This window comes from Pseudochaenichthys georgianus, chromosome 9, assembly GCF_902827115.2.
Source record: "Pseudochaenichthys georgianus chromosome 9, fPseGeo1.2, whole genome shotgun sequence".
NCBI lineage: Eukaryota > Metazoa > Chordata > Actinopteri > Perciformes > Channichthyidae > Pseudochaenichthys > Pseudochaenichthys georgianus.
The window spans coordinates 32436892-32451670 of NC_047511.1; the positions used below are offsets into that span (position 1 = coordinate 32436892).

Below are 14779 nucleotides of genomic sequence, written 5' to 3' on the forward strand. Positions count from 1 at the left end.
AGCACCAAATAAAAATCTATTGATAGGTGTCTGGATGTTGAAATGCAGTGTTGTATGTTCGAGTCTGACATTTCAGACTTGGGTGTATTTTCAAGGTATGAAAGCGTCCAGATCTTTTTCAAGACATCAAAGACTTGAGACCTTTCTCCAGACATCAAAGTCTCAATACTTATCCTCTGTTATATAAACTCCCACATGTTTGTGTCTTATCTTATTTAGGAGAAAGATTAATGGTGTGTTAGTTTTCATAACAATAAGGCAAATGGAGTTACCATATGCGGGACTGAGAGGGGTTATGCTGCTGTTTTTAATGACTTGCAGCTACAGACGATGTAACCCAAGCAACTTGGGCTCTGTCTGGTTTCCCCTCTGACTTCCAGCTGTTAAATGGACCTCAGTGTAGCGTGGGCTTCAATGGATTTGTTTGAGTGTCAGGCTATAGACAGACTGCTTTTGGACAGCCACCAGCGTTTTTGAGAGTGATGTTCCAGCCCAGCCATTACAGCTAGGGAAGTGACTGCTCGACATCAACACTTTTTGCACCCCCCCACATCTAATGCTTTTTGCAGCTGTTCAAGAGTGGATTTGGTTCCACGATCAAATTGCACATTCAGAAGGAAGAAAAGGCTCCTTAAGGGGTAAAAAGGAATTTGAAGTCACCTAGAAAAGATGCATTAACATTAGGACTGACACTTTGATTAAGTGGTCAAAAGGATTCAAAACACTCACCTTTGAAAACATCTTAAAGTATAATTCACACACTATCTGTGTGAATGTAAGTAGGGCTCTGTGTGTTTCCCTTTCTGAGTTGACAGGCCTTTTCAGACCTAAATGCTGCATTCAGGGTCCAAAGTAGGCTGTGATACCACTTTTGAGCACATCTGCTTTGCCATGTACTTTAGTTTGGCTTGTCAGTCGATTCGTGATACACCGACTGACAGCATATAAGATGACTTTTAAGTAGGGCCTTCAAGCTATATGCTTAAAACTTAAATATATACCATTCTGCTTTAAGAAACGCATGTTGTACCTGTAGTCAGAGAATGTACTTATATCTGCAAATCAAGTAGTATTACACTGCGCACCTAAGATACAATACAACACACACATTCAATACACTTTAAAAAGGTTAATTAAAATGTGGTGGGTTTCATTGTTGATTAAATAACATGACTATGTTTCGTAAAAATCAATACATCTAAAAAAAGACTAAGAGTCTTTCTTAAAATCAATAGCACAACAATACCTAATACAAGGTATCTGCTTTATAGTGATCATAGCGTTGGCAGGCAAGCAGAGCAATAAAAACAAACACCCATGAAAAGCATGATTGGACTTGTGGTTGACTCATCTGATATTTCTGTAGCATTCATGGATCTTTCTTTCTTTATCTTTCATTCACAACACCATCTGGCCTACACAGGAAAAACAACTTGATCTGGCTCACAGTTTGTAATCACTTACTACAGTCATAAACATTTAATTTTAAATAATGTGTTAGCGGCAACACTTAAGTTGTCAAATCCCGACACATTATTTTAAACTAAGAAACTGCAAACATGACCTCAGTCTCTTTTAAAAACAAATGTATGATGTTTGATCAGAGATTATTTTGCAGTAGAGCCATAGTTTGCTGGATTAAAGTATTACCAATAATACATGTTAGTTGGATACCATTACTTTATGGAAAGATCTTGTCATTTTCATGTAGTCTGCTAGAGAATAGGCTACATATTTTCAAAATGCATGCTGAGATGGAGCATGTGTCCTCAAGAATAAATATGGAAAATAAAATGGCTACACAAATACAGAAGTCAACTTGCAACACAAACACAATAAACTCTTATTTGGCACCACAGCCAACTGAACAACAGAGACTGACTGAGATAAGACACACTCAGTAACATGATTTTAATGACATTTGTGATTTCATGTCACTTTAACCACTGGTTTCTGATTAGATTGGTATGGTTCCCACAGTGTTAAATGCCTTTTGCCTTCTGCCCTCCACCTTCACACCTGAGCAGCTCTGTTCAGTTCGCTTGCCCTGCCACACGGGGTCACTAGTGCCTGTCGAGTGGAGCAATAATGCGACCAGTTCCTCGACATGTTCGATAACAACTTTTAAAGTCATTATTGTTGTCCACAGAGGACAACGAAGTGTGAGGCATTTCTTGTAAGGAGGAAACTATTTGACTTTATAAATGATGCTTCCTATATGACGATAAACTGCACTTCTGCCTCTGGAGTTGAATATACATTCAATTGTAAAAAGTGTTGAATATAGAATATGTATACGTATTCTCACCACTACCTGTGAAGAATAGTGTGTTGCCGGAGCGCCACACGCCTCCCGATGTGTGCCAGTGCCAGCTTCTGTCACTGCTTTCTTCTCCTCGGCTTCTCTCGACGCGCATTGGACGCTTCACAGTGCGTAAGCTCCACTGGAACTGTAGCCTATCGCCTGTCTACATAAACATCGAAAGATGGAGGCTTGAAACCGGACTTTCGCTGAATATTTGAGCCACTTGGTGCCAAAGTGTAATTGGAAGTGGCATCTTGGCTCCGGGATCGGACCTCTGCGCGTTCTGCTGCGTGCTGCTGCTGGAGTTGCGCTCAGGACTTGCCTGGGAGTGGATGTACGCTGACCCATGTTGCTATTTGAACTTCTTTACTTTTATATATTATAACATACATGATGTTGTGCGGGAACTGCTTCTATTCGTCCACAAGCGTCGGACTTTACGCACTGCATAGCAGCCAACTTCAGGTGACTGGTGATGCGGAGGATACAGAGCAGACAAACTGAGGACAAGGGACTGAATCCGTTTTCAGTTTGGCTGTTTTGGAGAAAATCGTTTCGGAGTTTACTGAGATAATTTTGAAGATGTATCAATATATATGTTTTCCCTGGGTTTATGCAATTCCTCAGACATAATCTTCTTTCTTTTCGAAAAATGCTTCAAAGAGTGATGCAAAGCTGCGCGCAAGTTCTTTCTCTACAGTTCTTGATTGTTCCAGACAAACACAAGTAGACAGGACTCAAGTGACAAGGCTTCAAATGTGTTGTTCTCACATAGTGATCTTTTTTAGCACTTGCAAATGACTGGAGGAGGCATGGCAATTTGACCAGAAAAGATGATTTTGCAATTTTTACTAACAATGCTACAAGTTGGATTTTCTTCTTAGAATTAAGCCAATTGGCTTCCATAACAATTTTTCAAGGGGATACTCGTTTGCCTAACGAGTCAAAGAAACATGTTGCACATCCTTGCGCTTCAGTCGGCGGTGTTACTTTTTGGAGGTAAGCACATTGTCAGCCAATTTAACTGTGTCTTCTAGTCCACTGTTTCAACTGAAGAAATGTGTTTATTATTTACAAAGAATATCCAAAGAGACATGAAGAAGTTGAAGCCAACACATAGGACAAGTTCATGCCAGGTATAAGGGACACAAGTACCTGGGACACGGGTTGCAGGAGTCACTTGTCAATATGCTCTATCACATCTGAATATAGATGCCACACAGTTTTTTTTTTTTTGCATGACATATTTAATAGATACTCCATTTAAAAAAAAAAAAAAATGGAGTTCATATCTGTTCAAGTATACATGATGTATAATGAAGCCCCACTGCACCTGTACTACATGCCCAGAGCAGCTCTGGCCTTAAATAACATTTATCTCATGAATATTTCACCATGACAGGGATGCTCTTGTGTAACAGAAGCATCATGGTTTTATTACATTTTGGCTCGTCATGTCAGGTTATTACATCAAAATTAATATACAGAAATCATTATTATAATTATTTTATGGGAAAAGTTACAGAGACCTGCATACATCTTCATAGCTCAAATCACAACATGATCGTAAATAGAGGCAATTAACAATCAAATCAATGTTTATTTATATAGCCCAATATCACAAATGTGACATTTGTCCCAGTGGACTTCACAGTGTGTACAGAATATCAGTATGACAATACGACACCCTCTGTCCTTAGACCCTCACATCGTACAAGGAAAAACTTCCAGAGAAAAACCCACAGTTTAAAGGGAAAAATGGGAGAAACCTCAGGGAGAGCAACAGAGGAGGGATCCCTCTCCTGTCTCAACAGACAGATATATTTTGTTTTGAGGACTTTCTCTCAATATGACTTCTTGCTAAAACAATAACAATTTAAATATGCACACCACATTGCATAATTTATTTGTGCTATTTGAACAAAGTATCCTGTTGACTATTGTGAATATTTTCTATTGATAACACCTTCTGTTCTTATCAAGCAGATATAATTATAAGCTTCTGCCTTGCAGCTGCAAATGTTCTTTCCTCAGCAATGGAATACATATTTCCTGTTCATTGACCATATCTTGTTTTCCTTTATTGCCTTGAGGCCAAGCCTTATCATTATATTCATGTCATACAGCCCAAAGCCAATCATGTATCAGTTATTGTAACAATAAGAAAAACATCTACAGTTATTCCCCTACAGAATTCAGAGGTCATGCATGTTCAGAAAGTGAAATGCTCAACACTCAAACGGCATCTCGTATATCCATTGTGCACGTACACCTTGATTAGGCTTCACTCTCACAGCTCTGAGGATGACTCTTGTTTGACGGCATCTCTATGATGAGGGCTGACTCACTGGCTTGAAGTGAATAGTAATGATGTTTTCCATATGCCAAGGCATGCTCAGTAACCATACACGGTATGATCCTAATTGAGCATTGTGTGTCATAAAGCTGCAGGACACAGCTTCTCACTGTGAAAAGAGATGAAAATTGATAACACACTCCAGGAAATGAGAGGATCAAACCCGGGCTAGCAAAATGCCTGCACAGCATAATCGAGCCATAATTAGGGAGGGGAAACTTCTCGTATTGTGGCGTGACTGCGACATTTAATCAGGACAGACTTATTCGACCTAAAATAGACTAAAATCTTGCATTCAAATCTGTTGGAATGGCACACTGACACATTTAAGATAAAGGTTAAACTTGTTATGTTTGTATTGAACTGGCTTAATATATGATGGCCTATTTCTAAAAGTCTGTCCTCTCTATTAGGTGTAGCTGCTTGGTGTTTTCCAGCTAGACACCTCGCTGGGATTCCTGAGGAGAATATCCAATCTTCCTTCCATTCGTCTTATCCTAAGCTTAACTAGATCTAAAAGAGGATCAAGCAAGGATAGCCTTCAGTCTGCATCTTTAAGCACTAAGCACTAAGCACACAGCCCATGCTGTCTCTGGTCCCCAGCTATGTGTCTGTCCTCTTGCTTCTATATCCCCGTCAAGAGATTGGGGTTGTCGTAGGATTTTTTGGAACACCAACATTTGATTAACTGAACAGAGATTCTTAGGCTCTTTCTCAGCAGAGTTTTTATCTGTAGCCGGCCTCAGAAAGATCCTCTGCTGTGGTCCTGCGTCCCGGTGGCACACATCCAGCTCCTCCTCTTTTGCCCCTGGCAGTCTTTAAACCGTGCTACTCATGTCCTTGATGAAGTGTATACCAAGAAATGAGAGAGAGGTGACCTACTGCATTTATATGTAATAGAAAAGGGGAAATGACTCACATTAATGGACTTTAAGTTATCTGTATGAGATGTGAGTTCAGTATAACATCTCTGATGCAAAAGCATTCAGCTGAGAGAGCACACGATACTGAAAGACTGTCTTCATGCGTAGAGACTCAGAAACAGTATATAACTTCTTTGTTTGCATCCCAATGTGTGTCTGTTTCTCATTGTTGTAGGTTTTACAATCAACATTTACAATCAGCTGGGTTTAAAAAATGTATTATATAGGTGGATCTTTTTATATTCACTTCAGTCTTCATCATAATGTTTTATTGTACCGGAAGATTCCAGGAAAGATCATGGAGAACTCTTAAATTCTGTTTCAAACCCTTAAAAGCTCATCATTTCTACTGCTATAAGAAGCATCTGGTCGTTACGTTTAGGTGAGTCTCTGTGAGCTTGCTCTGGAAAAAAATGTCCTGTCATATCATGTTGCTGGTTTGTTGGCCTTAGCTCGGTTATGGAGTTTATTTCCAGCACATCAAAAGAAACAGAAGAAATCCCTGGCTTGGTGGTGTTCTTATCAAGGCTGCGCTTTGAGCACGCACACTGTGGTTCACTTTTTTGACTTGTGAGGGAGGACACTGATAAAAAGAGGCAGATTTTTCTCTTCCCTCAAATCCAATGTTGGCGATGCTTGGGTGTTCTCTTCATGGAGGGAGAAAGGAAAAGAGAATCTCAGCAGCAGCAGGGTGTACGCTGGGTTTTGGACTTGTCTGCTTTGTAATTACCTACCATCGCAAATGTTTTATGCCATTAGTTTGTGTGCCAAACTGTGCACCTTTGTGATTGTTTAATGACCGTTTTATGGAACAGTCCGAGTAGGTGGACTCTTATATTAATCCCTTGTAGTGCTCTTCCATGTTCATTATACTTAAAGTGTGTGTGGGAGGTGTACATTGTAGCTTTCCAATCAATCAAAAGAGGGGTTCTGCCCCCATAAATTCACATATCATCTGTGTAACGTGCTTTAATATTCCCATGAAGCACATCTGCCCTGTGTTAATTGGCTCTTTATAATGGCAGTGATCTCACATTCAATTTAATCAAGTTTCACGATTAGAGAAGGTGAATGAAGGAAATCTGTTTAAAAGCTTTAAAGGGAGGGGCTGTTAATGTGTGTGTGTGGGGCAGGCATTGTAGTAATTGACAAACATGCTGATGCCGTGTTTGTGTGTTCTCTCATCAGTGGATAGTTCAGATGTCTAATCAGAGGACTTCCCCCTCATAAATCTGTTCTCAGCCAGACTGTGTGCTCCAGCCGTGCTGCGTCGTGGGGAAAGCTCCAGCTTGTCTCAGACTGCTGCTGTCTCAAACTCATACTTTAATATAAATTATTGTTATTCACGGACTCAGGCTGCACTGGAAATTGAAATTTTAGAATTGCTACTTATCAGATTTTGAATGTGTTATTTCCAAAACCTTTTTACTGTTTTGTAGTTAGAAAAAAGACAGAAAGCCTTCAGCAGTTCTTTGACTTTTCAGCATATTGACGAGGCTTGTAAGCAGATGTTTAGCAGGCAATGTTTGCCATGTTCATCATCTGAGTTTACTGTGGTTTAGCATGCTAATTTTGACTAGTTAACAATCAACGCACCATACCACTGAGGTTGATGTTATTAGTATTGCAGATGTTTGATCATAAACTAACCAAAGTATTGGAGACATGTCCATTTTGACCTGATGGTGGTGCTAGTAGAAAAGTCATTGTAAATCATCAAATGCTTTTTGAGACATTGTCAAAAAAAAAAAGTCAACTTAATTGTGCTGCCAGAAAAAAAGTCAGACGATCAACTCAGTTAGGATTCCTCGTCTGGGCACTCTGAATGTCAATGACAAAATGTGTTCTGGCCATATTGGAATGTTTTGATAATGTAATTTTAGCAGAATTAAGTGACTTCACCCCCAAATGTTACCTATCCACAACCTTTAGTTTGGACGTATTTCGTTGCTTGGTTGGCTTCACATGAGTTTGCTTGGATGCCTTTGATGAAAACTCAGCCATATTATAATAAGACAGATATTATGTTTTTCCTTCAGAAAACGTATTTAAACAGAGATGTTACATATTTCTAAGCCAAACACCCCTACAAGTTAGACAATATACCTGGGATCCCCTGATGTATGTCCCTCGGAACAAATAAACATAGCCTTTCTTTACACTTGTATAGTAATGGTCTTATATAAATAAAAGAACAGCACCAGAAAAATGTATTCGAAAGAAACATGCACTCATTTACTATATTTTCAAGCCCATTTAATGTCTTTATGTTGTGACCTATTTGTTTATTGTAAATATTTGTATTCAATAACTGCTGAGCATTTGTATTATGCATGGAAGATGAGGGAAAACACATGTTTGCAGAGTTCATTGTAATGTGAAAGCTATTGAATCATATGATATTGGAAAGAAAAATGGTTAAAATGTCATTAGCCTTGGAGCCTTCTCTGGAAACAAAACACTTCTAGTATAGCTTTCTGCAATACTAGATATTAATGTAGTATATCCAGCATCAAGGCTTAAACAATATGAATACACCCAATAACTTATTTTTCCTGCAACTTTAGGTCTTCTTTGTGAATATGAGAAACAATAACATCAACATTTGTGCTGGATTAAAAGAAAATACGTATTAAACTAACAAAGTCTATAAGTAATTACTTTGTATCACAGGTATACTATCTGTTCCTGCTGCCAGTTATAGCACAGCCTTTCATGTGCTGTTTCTTTGTCTTGCTTCCTTCCCATTAGCGGAGATGCATCCATAACTCCAATTGGTTATGCATTTTTGATTTGGATAATCAAAGGCAGGTGGCTGGACAAAAGGCTGTCAATACATCTGAGAGATCAGAGCTGTGTGCGGAGCAGTCACTGTCTATCAGGGGCATCAGAGCCCAATGCATTAAAGGCAATGATCTGACAGGTACCTATTGTCAAGGCTCATTGACTTCTCTGTGGTGTGGCTGATTGATTGTCGAGATTGTGTTAAGATGGGAGTCGTGTGCCTCTTTGAGATTCACAGTGGTGTGCCGCGCAGAATGCCAAACAGCAGCCTTTAAACTACCATTGAATTTGAATTAAAACAACATTTAATTTTTTTCCCTTGAGTGGTCCCTTTTCTTAGTGAATAAACACTACTGTCTGATGCGGCTAGAACAAAGCCAGAGAGTTTGTTCAGTGCTCTCATCTGTGACAGCAAGCCAATGTAGAGCGTCGTGAAGAATGATTTATGTTAGGTGCCTCTGACAAAGCACATTTTATCATTTGAAACAAAGAGCATTGGCCTAATACACATTTATTTGAGATATAACAAGAAATCACTGTATGAAATCTGCATGTTTATTGTCAGTGGAGCAGCTCTAGTCTTAACATCAGTGTGATATCAAAGATTAAAGTTTCCGCTCTGGTGCTGCACCTTGCTTTGTTCTCAAATAAATAACATTATTATTCTATACAAATCATCAAACAGATACATGCTAATCCCCTGCTTTCACTATCACCAGGTCCAGTTGTGATTTACACTAGCTGTATTAATAAGCATATCAATTTAGACTTATGGTATAATATTTACAGGAAGAAAGTGTCAGCACACATACACAGAGCATCAAAGCTTCAGTCCTAACATATGTAAACATTTCAGTCCAAGCTAAGTAATGTAGATGTTATATGTTATATTTAAATTTAATTCGTCCACATAGTTCTAGCCACATGCTGTATTTCTGAAATGTTTACACGATAAGCACTGCTGCAATGATTTCATCTTTATTGGAATCTGACCAATACATTGCTTTGGCTGATATAATCTGATTGCAGATATATTGGTATTGATGTATGTAGGCCAATACATAATCAAATAAAACCCAAAAATGTAGTTTGTCCACCAACGAGTAATTAAAATGTATTTCGCAGCTGTTAAATGACCCATAGTAGCACCATGGGAGCCAGGGCTTTTAGCTGCACCGCGCCCAGGCTCTGGAACTCTCTGCCTCCACACATCAAACAGTCTGACTCCATCACGACATTCAAATCCCACCTCAAAACCCACCTGTTTAAACTGGCCTACTCACTCTAAAACACATTCAACCTGCCATCACAGATCTTCCTCTCACTCCGTCACTCCACACTCTTGTCTTGCCTGTTTTATGCTTTTATGCTGCTGTATTGCCTTGTCGGTTCGATTAATTTGTGTTCCGTTTTTGTTTTAGCTGTTTTAACTTTTAAATGCACTGTAAGGCGACCTTGGGTGTCCTGAAAGGCTCCTCGAAATAAAACGTATTATTATTATTATTATTATAGTACATCATGGCCATGATACTTTAACCAGCATGGATTGATTATCTTTAGCCATTTGTCAGCACAACAAGCTGTTAAAAGCACCAACGTATTAGCAACCTATAGAGTTAACTTTGCAAACTTGTTGCAAAACAGTTTCCTTAAATCGAGCCTACATTCATCTGAAGTTCAAAGGCTGATATTCTCTCTCCTTTTAGCTGTTTTGGTCTCTCCTGCTGCGAAATGCTCTACTATGTTCTTTAGCTAGTTGCTAACTTTGTCTGCTGTTCTGTGCTGGGCAGGTTGTAAACAGTGTGTTTATCTGTGAAAGCAGCTGTATGCGACTGCAAACAGGGTCGATGGGAGTCTCAACAGTAAAGTTGTGGGCTGTAAAACCATAACAATGAGTTAAAAGGTGCTTAAACCCAAGGATGCTGCAAAATCAGTTTGGTTCATCAACATGAATGACTTCTTTCACATTAGACATAGACATTATCCATTTAAATTGTTCATTTTGTAAATGGTTAATTAATATTGAGCATTGCACAGTAACAAACAGCAATGTACTTATAATGTAACCCTATACTGTACCATGACATTATGTGGTGAATAGGCTTCATACATCTATTTCTTTGTATGTACAAAACAGTTTTGAACTGCATTCTTGGACCCACACACTGGGTGAAAGAGAGTAAAAATCACTTTCAAATGGGCTGTGTTGACTGTTACAGTGGATACTCAATAAAAATACTTCTACAGAACAATCATCTGCTCATTTACTTCAACTCAGTTAAATGTAAATGGCCTGAAGTGCTCCCTGACCATTGGCCAGGTGGTACTTGGTGTAATTGGAATGCCAGTGTATATGTGCGTCCACAATCAGTCTTGACACAATCACCGGTTCCTAATCAGTGTGAAAATAATGGCCACCTCAGAGTACAATCAGTGTACAAGTTAGTCTGGCAGAAGTAGCTCTAACTTAATGAACTCCCTCAAGTGAACTCACTGAGTCAGCGTGAATGTGATCATAGACAAGGAGCACCAAAGTCCTTTTATGGACTTAAACTTCCTGGATCTAAAAAGTATTATCCTTATGTTTATAAATCCTGATCTTTAACCACATTTGAAGCATATTATGTCATATTGCCATGGCTGTTTCACAGAACAGGATGTCCTTAGTCTTTGACAGCCTGGATTGTCCATGTTTCTTTATTTCCCTCATGCTAGACAGTAAGCTAATGACGATGGAGGATTACATTTAATCAGTCACAACATAGACAGTGTAGCCATAGTGCGGCCCTACGGTGTTCAGTGGGGCCGCCTGGCCGTGGGGGGGGGGGGGCAGCGCTGGCAGTCGGTACATATTACCACAGCTTGCTCGGTACCACTATCTGCTCCTGCAGATTCTCCTCTTAACCCCTCAGTCCCTCAATTTCACACAAATTGGAAGTGGCCGCCCCAAGCTGAGACAGAATGACCCCAAAGATAATGAAGGGTTAGCCTTAAAAATATTACAGCTTAACTCAAATTGGGAATAAGATGGTACAAGTATGTTAATGCAACACTGAATGCTGTCCCACTGCTCAGAATTATAATTTGGATTAATATATTACATCATCATTTGTATTAGCCATACTCGTATCATGGCTTTATGGACGGCAATGTCAGTCAGCCAGTATCTCTCTTACCACTTTGGGCCAATAGCAAAATGTATCATCAAATTGTATACAGACATTCCTGATCGTTAGAGGAGGAATCCTCATGATTGATGGGATCCCTCTGGGTGGAATTAACTTGGATGGATTGCCATAGAGTTTGGTTCAGAATCCTAAATTCTCCTCAGGGACCCTGCAAACAGGGACACTGCAAACTTTTTACTTTATGTTTTGCACCATCATCAAGTTAACATTTCAATTATTCCAACAAGTATCTTCGTCAACATGCTAATACGATAATCTAGCATAATAAAAGTTATTCCTTTCTTCATCAGCAGTTTGTCATTGTGAGCATGTTAAATGCTATGCTAAAGTAGAGCCTCACAGAGCATTTATTTTCTAATAATAGTCTTTTTTTAAAGGGTTACAAAAGGCCAAAAATACTCTAGAAAATAATTAAAGAGAACTCAGGGTTCTGGGTCAAGAGTTGGGAAATGTAGGCCGGAGGCAGATTATTGACTGTGTTGAAGGTGCTGAGTAGAATCTTAGAATTTACTCTGACCTTTATTGGCAGGCAGTGGAGAGAGGCATGATGGTTGTCTTTGCATCAATTAAAAGCTCTGCGTCAGTTGCTCTCCAGCAGTATAGTATAGATACTAAAGTATGGATTTTAATAATGATACAAACATGTTGTCTGAAGAGAAAAGTCATATCTAAATGTATCCTTTTAAATACTGCGGTGAGAACAATACTAAGATTAGATTGGAATTATTTGTGGGTCTGAAAGGGATTTAGCTTAACGATACGTGAAAGTATGATGGATGTCTTGATATGATTCGCTCAGAGGACATGTGACCCATTGCCCTATACAAGCCAGAGATAAATGCAAATAAGTGCTGCTGGGTTGCATTTGATTACTGCCCTTCTTTCATGCTGTGTATTCTTAGAGAACCTTAAAGGTTGTTGCGTGAAGGCCCTGTAATTAGATGGTTTGGGACTGAGGCAATGGCTGAAAGTCAGAGTGATGCAATCAGCGCTCCATCCCTAATTGCACATGCCATGTGTAGGAAGGCTAATTCAGCCCACGAGAGTGAATAAACTGCTTTTTACTACTTTTTACCAGTTGATACTTTCTCAAATCTGTCGGGTTTATTTTTTAAAGCCTATCTGGAACTAACACTTGCGCATATTGCTTTGACAGAGGATCCAGAGTTTATCACAAAAACAGTGCTGCCTTGCATTCTTGATGCAAGCATGACCGCTTGAACAATATCCATGGCAAAGGACAGAGGAAAGCAGTTAGAGAAAGTACAGCATGATAAAGTAAATGACCTTTAAAACAACTCAGCATGTCAGGTGCACTTATCTGGTCTTTTCAGAGATGGAAGCCAGAGTGGTTTCTTTCCAAAAAAAAATGCAGGATCCGAGCTGCATGTCGACATAGCAACTTATGTCCGAATGAGAAATATGCCTGGAAATGTATTGTGAGCTATCCAGCAGACAGAGGTGGGTTGATCTCTGAGACAGTAGCCTCCTGCTGAATGAAGATGGATGAGAAGAGAAGAATAACTTTCAGATGCTGTGATAAAGCACTGTAAACTAAATAAGCTTACCTCTGAGACAAACACCACACACCCAGAATGTACAGGTTCTCTCACACCAAAGCATATGAAGTACAAAAAACCCGAAAGCCTAGGGTATAGAAGAATTCCATCAATTATTTGATAAGGAATCTGATACCGCACACAATTTCACAAAGGGAACTGCGAAGTGAACTTGTGATTTATTTTTGGTATATCTCTTCATGTTGAATGATATAGAGTGATGCTGTTACAACTACGCAGCGGTAATCCAGAGAACTCAGTGCTAAAGTAGAGTTTGATCACATTAATGTTAGAGAATGACTGATTAGATATTCCTCCACATCTTTTTTAATTGATATGCTGATTTAAATCACCTGAGAAACTATCAAATACAAGACTATTTTAACCTGCTCCAGGGCTTTTGTCTATCCAATCTGCTTTAAATACTGCTAGTATAAACCATGGTGCAGAACAAACAATCACAAAGGTAGAGCGTGATCCTTTCTCAGGCTTCCATTCCCAGTCAAACCATGGTGTGATGTGTGAGCATAGAGACTGTGGAAGAAGGTGAAGAAGTCACACTGACGTCCATAAATTGATTTACGGACTTTGGTTTTGAAGCCTTGAGTTTGGCGTTTTGGCCGTCTCTATAATGGGTTTGGGAAGTCGCCATCTTGGATTTTTTTAAACCAGAAAAGACATTTGGATAGTAAACCCTGCTTTATCGTTGAGTTATCTATATGGCACCTTAACTTATGAACATCATGCTTTATTGAAGACCAGGTGATACAAGAGATAGAGACCATAAACTCTTTAGGAAAATGTTGGGTAGTAAATCAAGTTAGAAGAAAGCACATTTAAGTCCGTTAAAACTAATGCAGGTTGAAGGCCCTTTCACATTTGCTTCACTTGTGAGCTTTGTGGACCACTGGCAGGATATGCATATGTGACATTTCTTTGGAACCAAATCTAGACAAATTCACCCTCTACATCGTCCTGCAGCTCGGACGCTGACTTTTCATTAGATCACATTGGTCCAGACCACCAGGGGATCTAAATCAAGCTTTCTATCACAGTAACGTTTTGAATGACTTGCTGTCAGTCACCTGATTAAGGTTTGTTTTGTTGTTCCCCATCACAGGTTTTACAGTATGTAGTGCTGCTGACAAATCACCACACTCATCCAATGAGCGAGTTAGCTGTCAGTCTGTGATTTCATGCTTAGTTTGTTTATGAATAAGGCAGTGTTGAACTCTGAGTGCACTGAACTGAAATGTTGAAATCTTTGGTTTGGAGAATTGAAAACAAATGACAGTACTACTAACAGCCCCAAAAGGCTATTGCATGGGATGAGAAAATGATCTTTCAGGTCATGCTGATGTTGTTGAATCTCCCACTAAACAGCTATTTAAGTATTGAATAAGTCTTGTATTTGGGACGTCAGTCATACCACTTTTTGGCAACACTGTAAATATTTGGTATTAATATATTTCTTCTCTCTTTTAAGTGAGATTTTTTGATATGCCTGTAATGGGTTTATAACTCACCTGCAGGTGTATTTTATTTCTATTTTTATGTCTCTGTTAGACATTTATTCTTAAAAATGTGCAAATAAACATAAAAATACATAAAACATGAAGATGTTTTTATAGCACATTTTTCAGTGCATCACCTAATTTATGAAG

The 14779-nt window shown here is 39.0% G+C and overlaps 1 protein-coding gene across 1 annotated transcript in view; it reads left to right on the forward strand.

The window, feature by feature from the left end:
- Window positions 1-2636: 2636 nt before the first annotated feature.
- LOC117451923 (transmembrane protein 132C) overlaps window positions 2637-14779 on the forward strand; it is a 170473-nt gene continuing 158330 nt past the window's right edge. Inside the window, exon 1 of the mRNA XM_071204391.1 lies at window positions 2637-3304. Coding sequence (XP_071060492.1) covers window positions 3259-3304 — 46 coding nt within the window. The 5' untranslated portion in view covers window positions 2637-3258. The remainder of the gene's footprint in view (window positions 3305-14779) is intronic.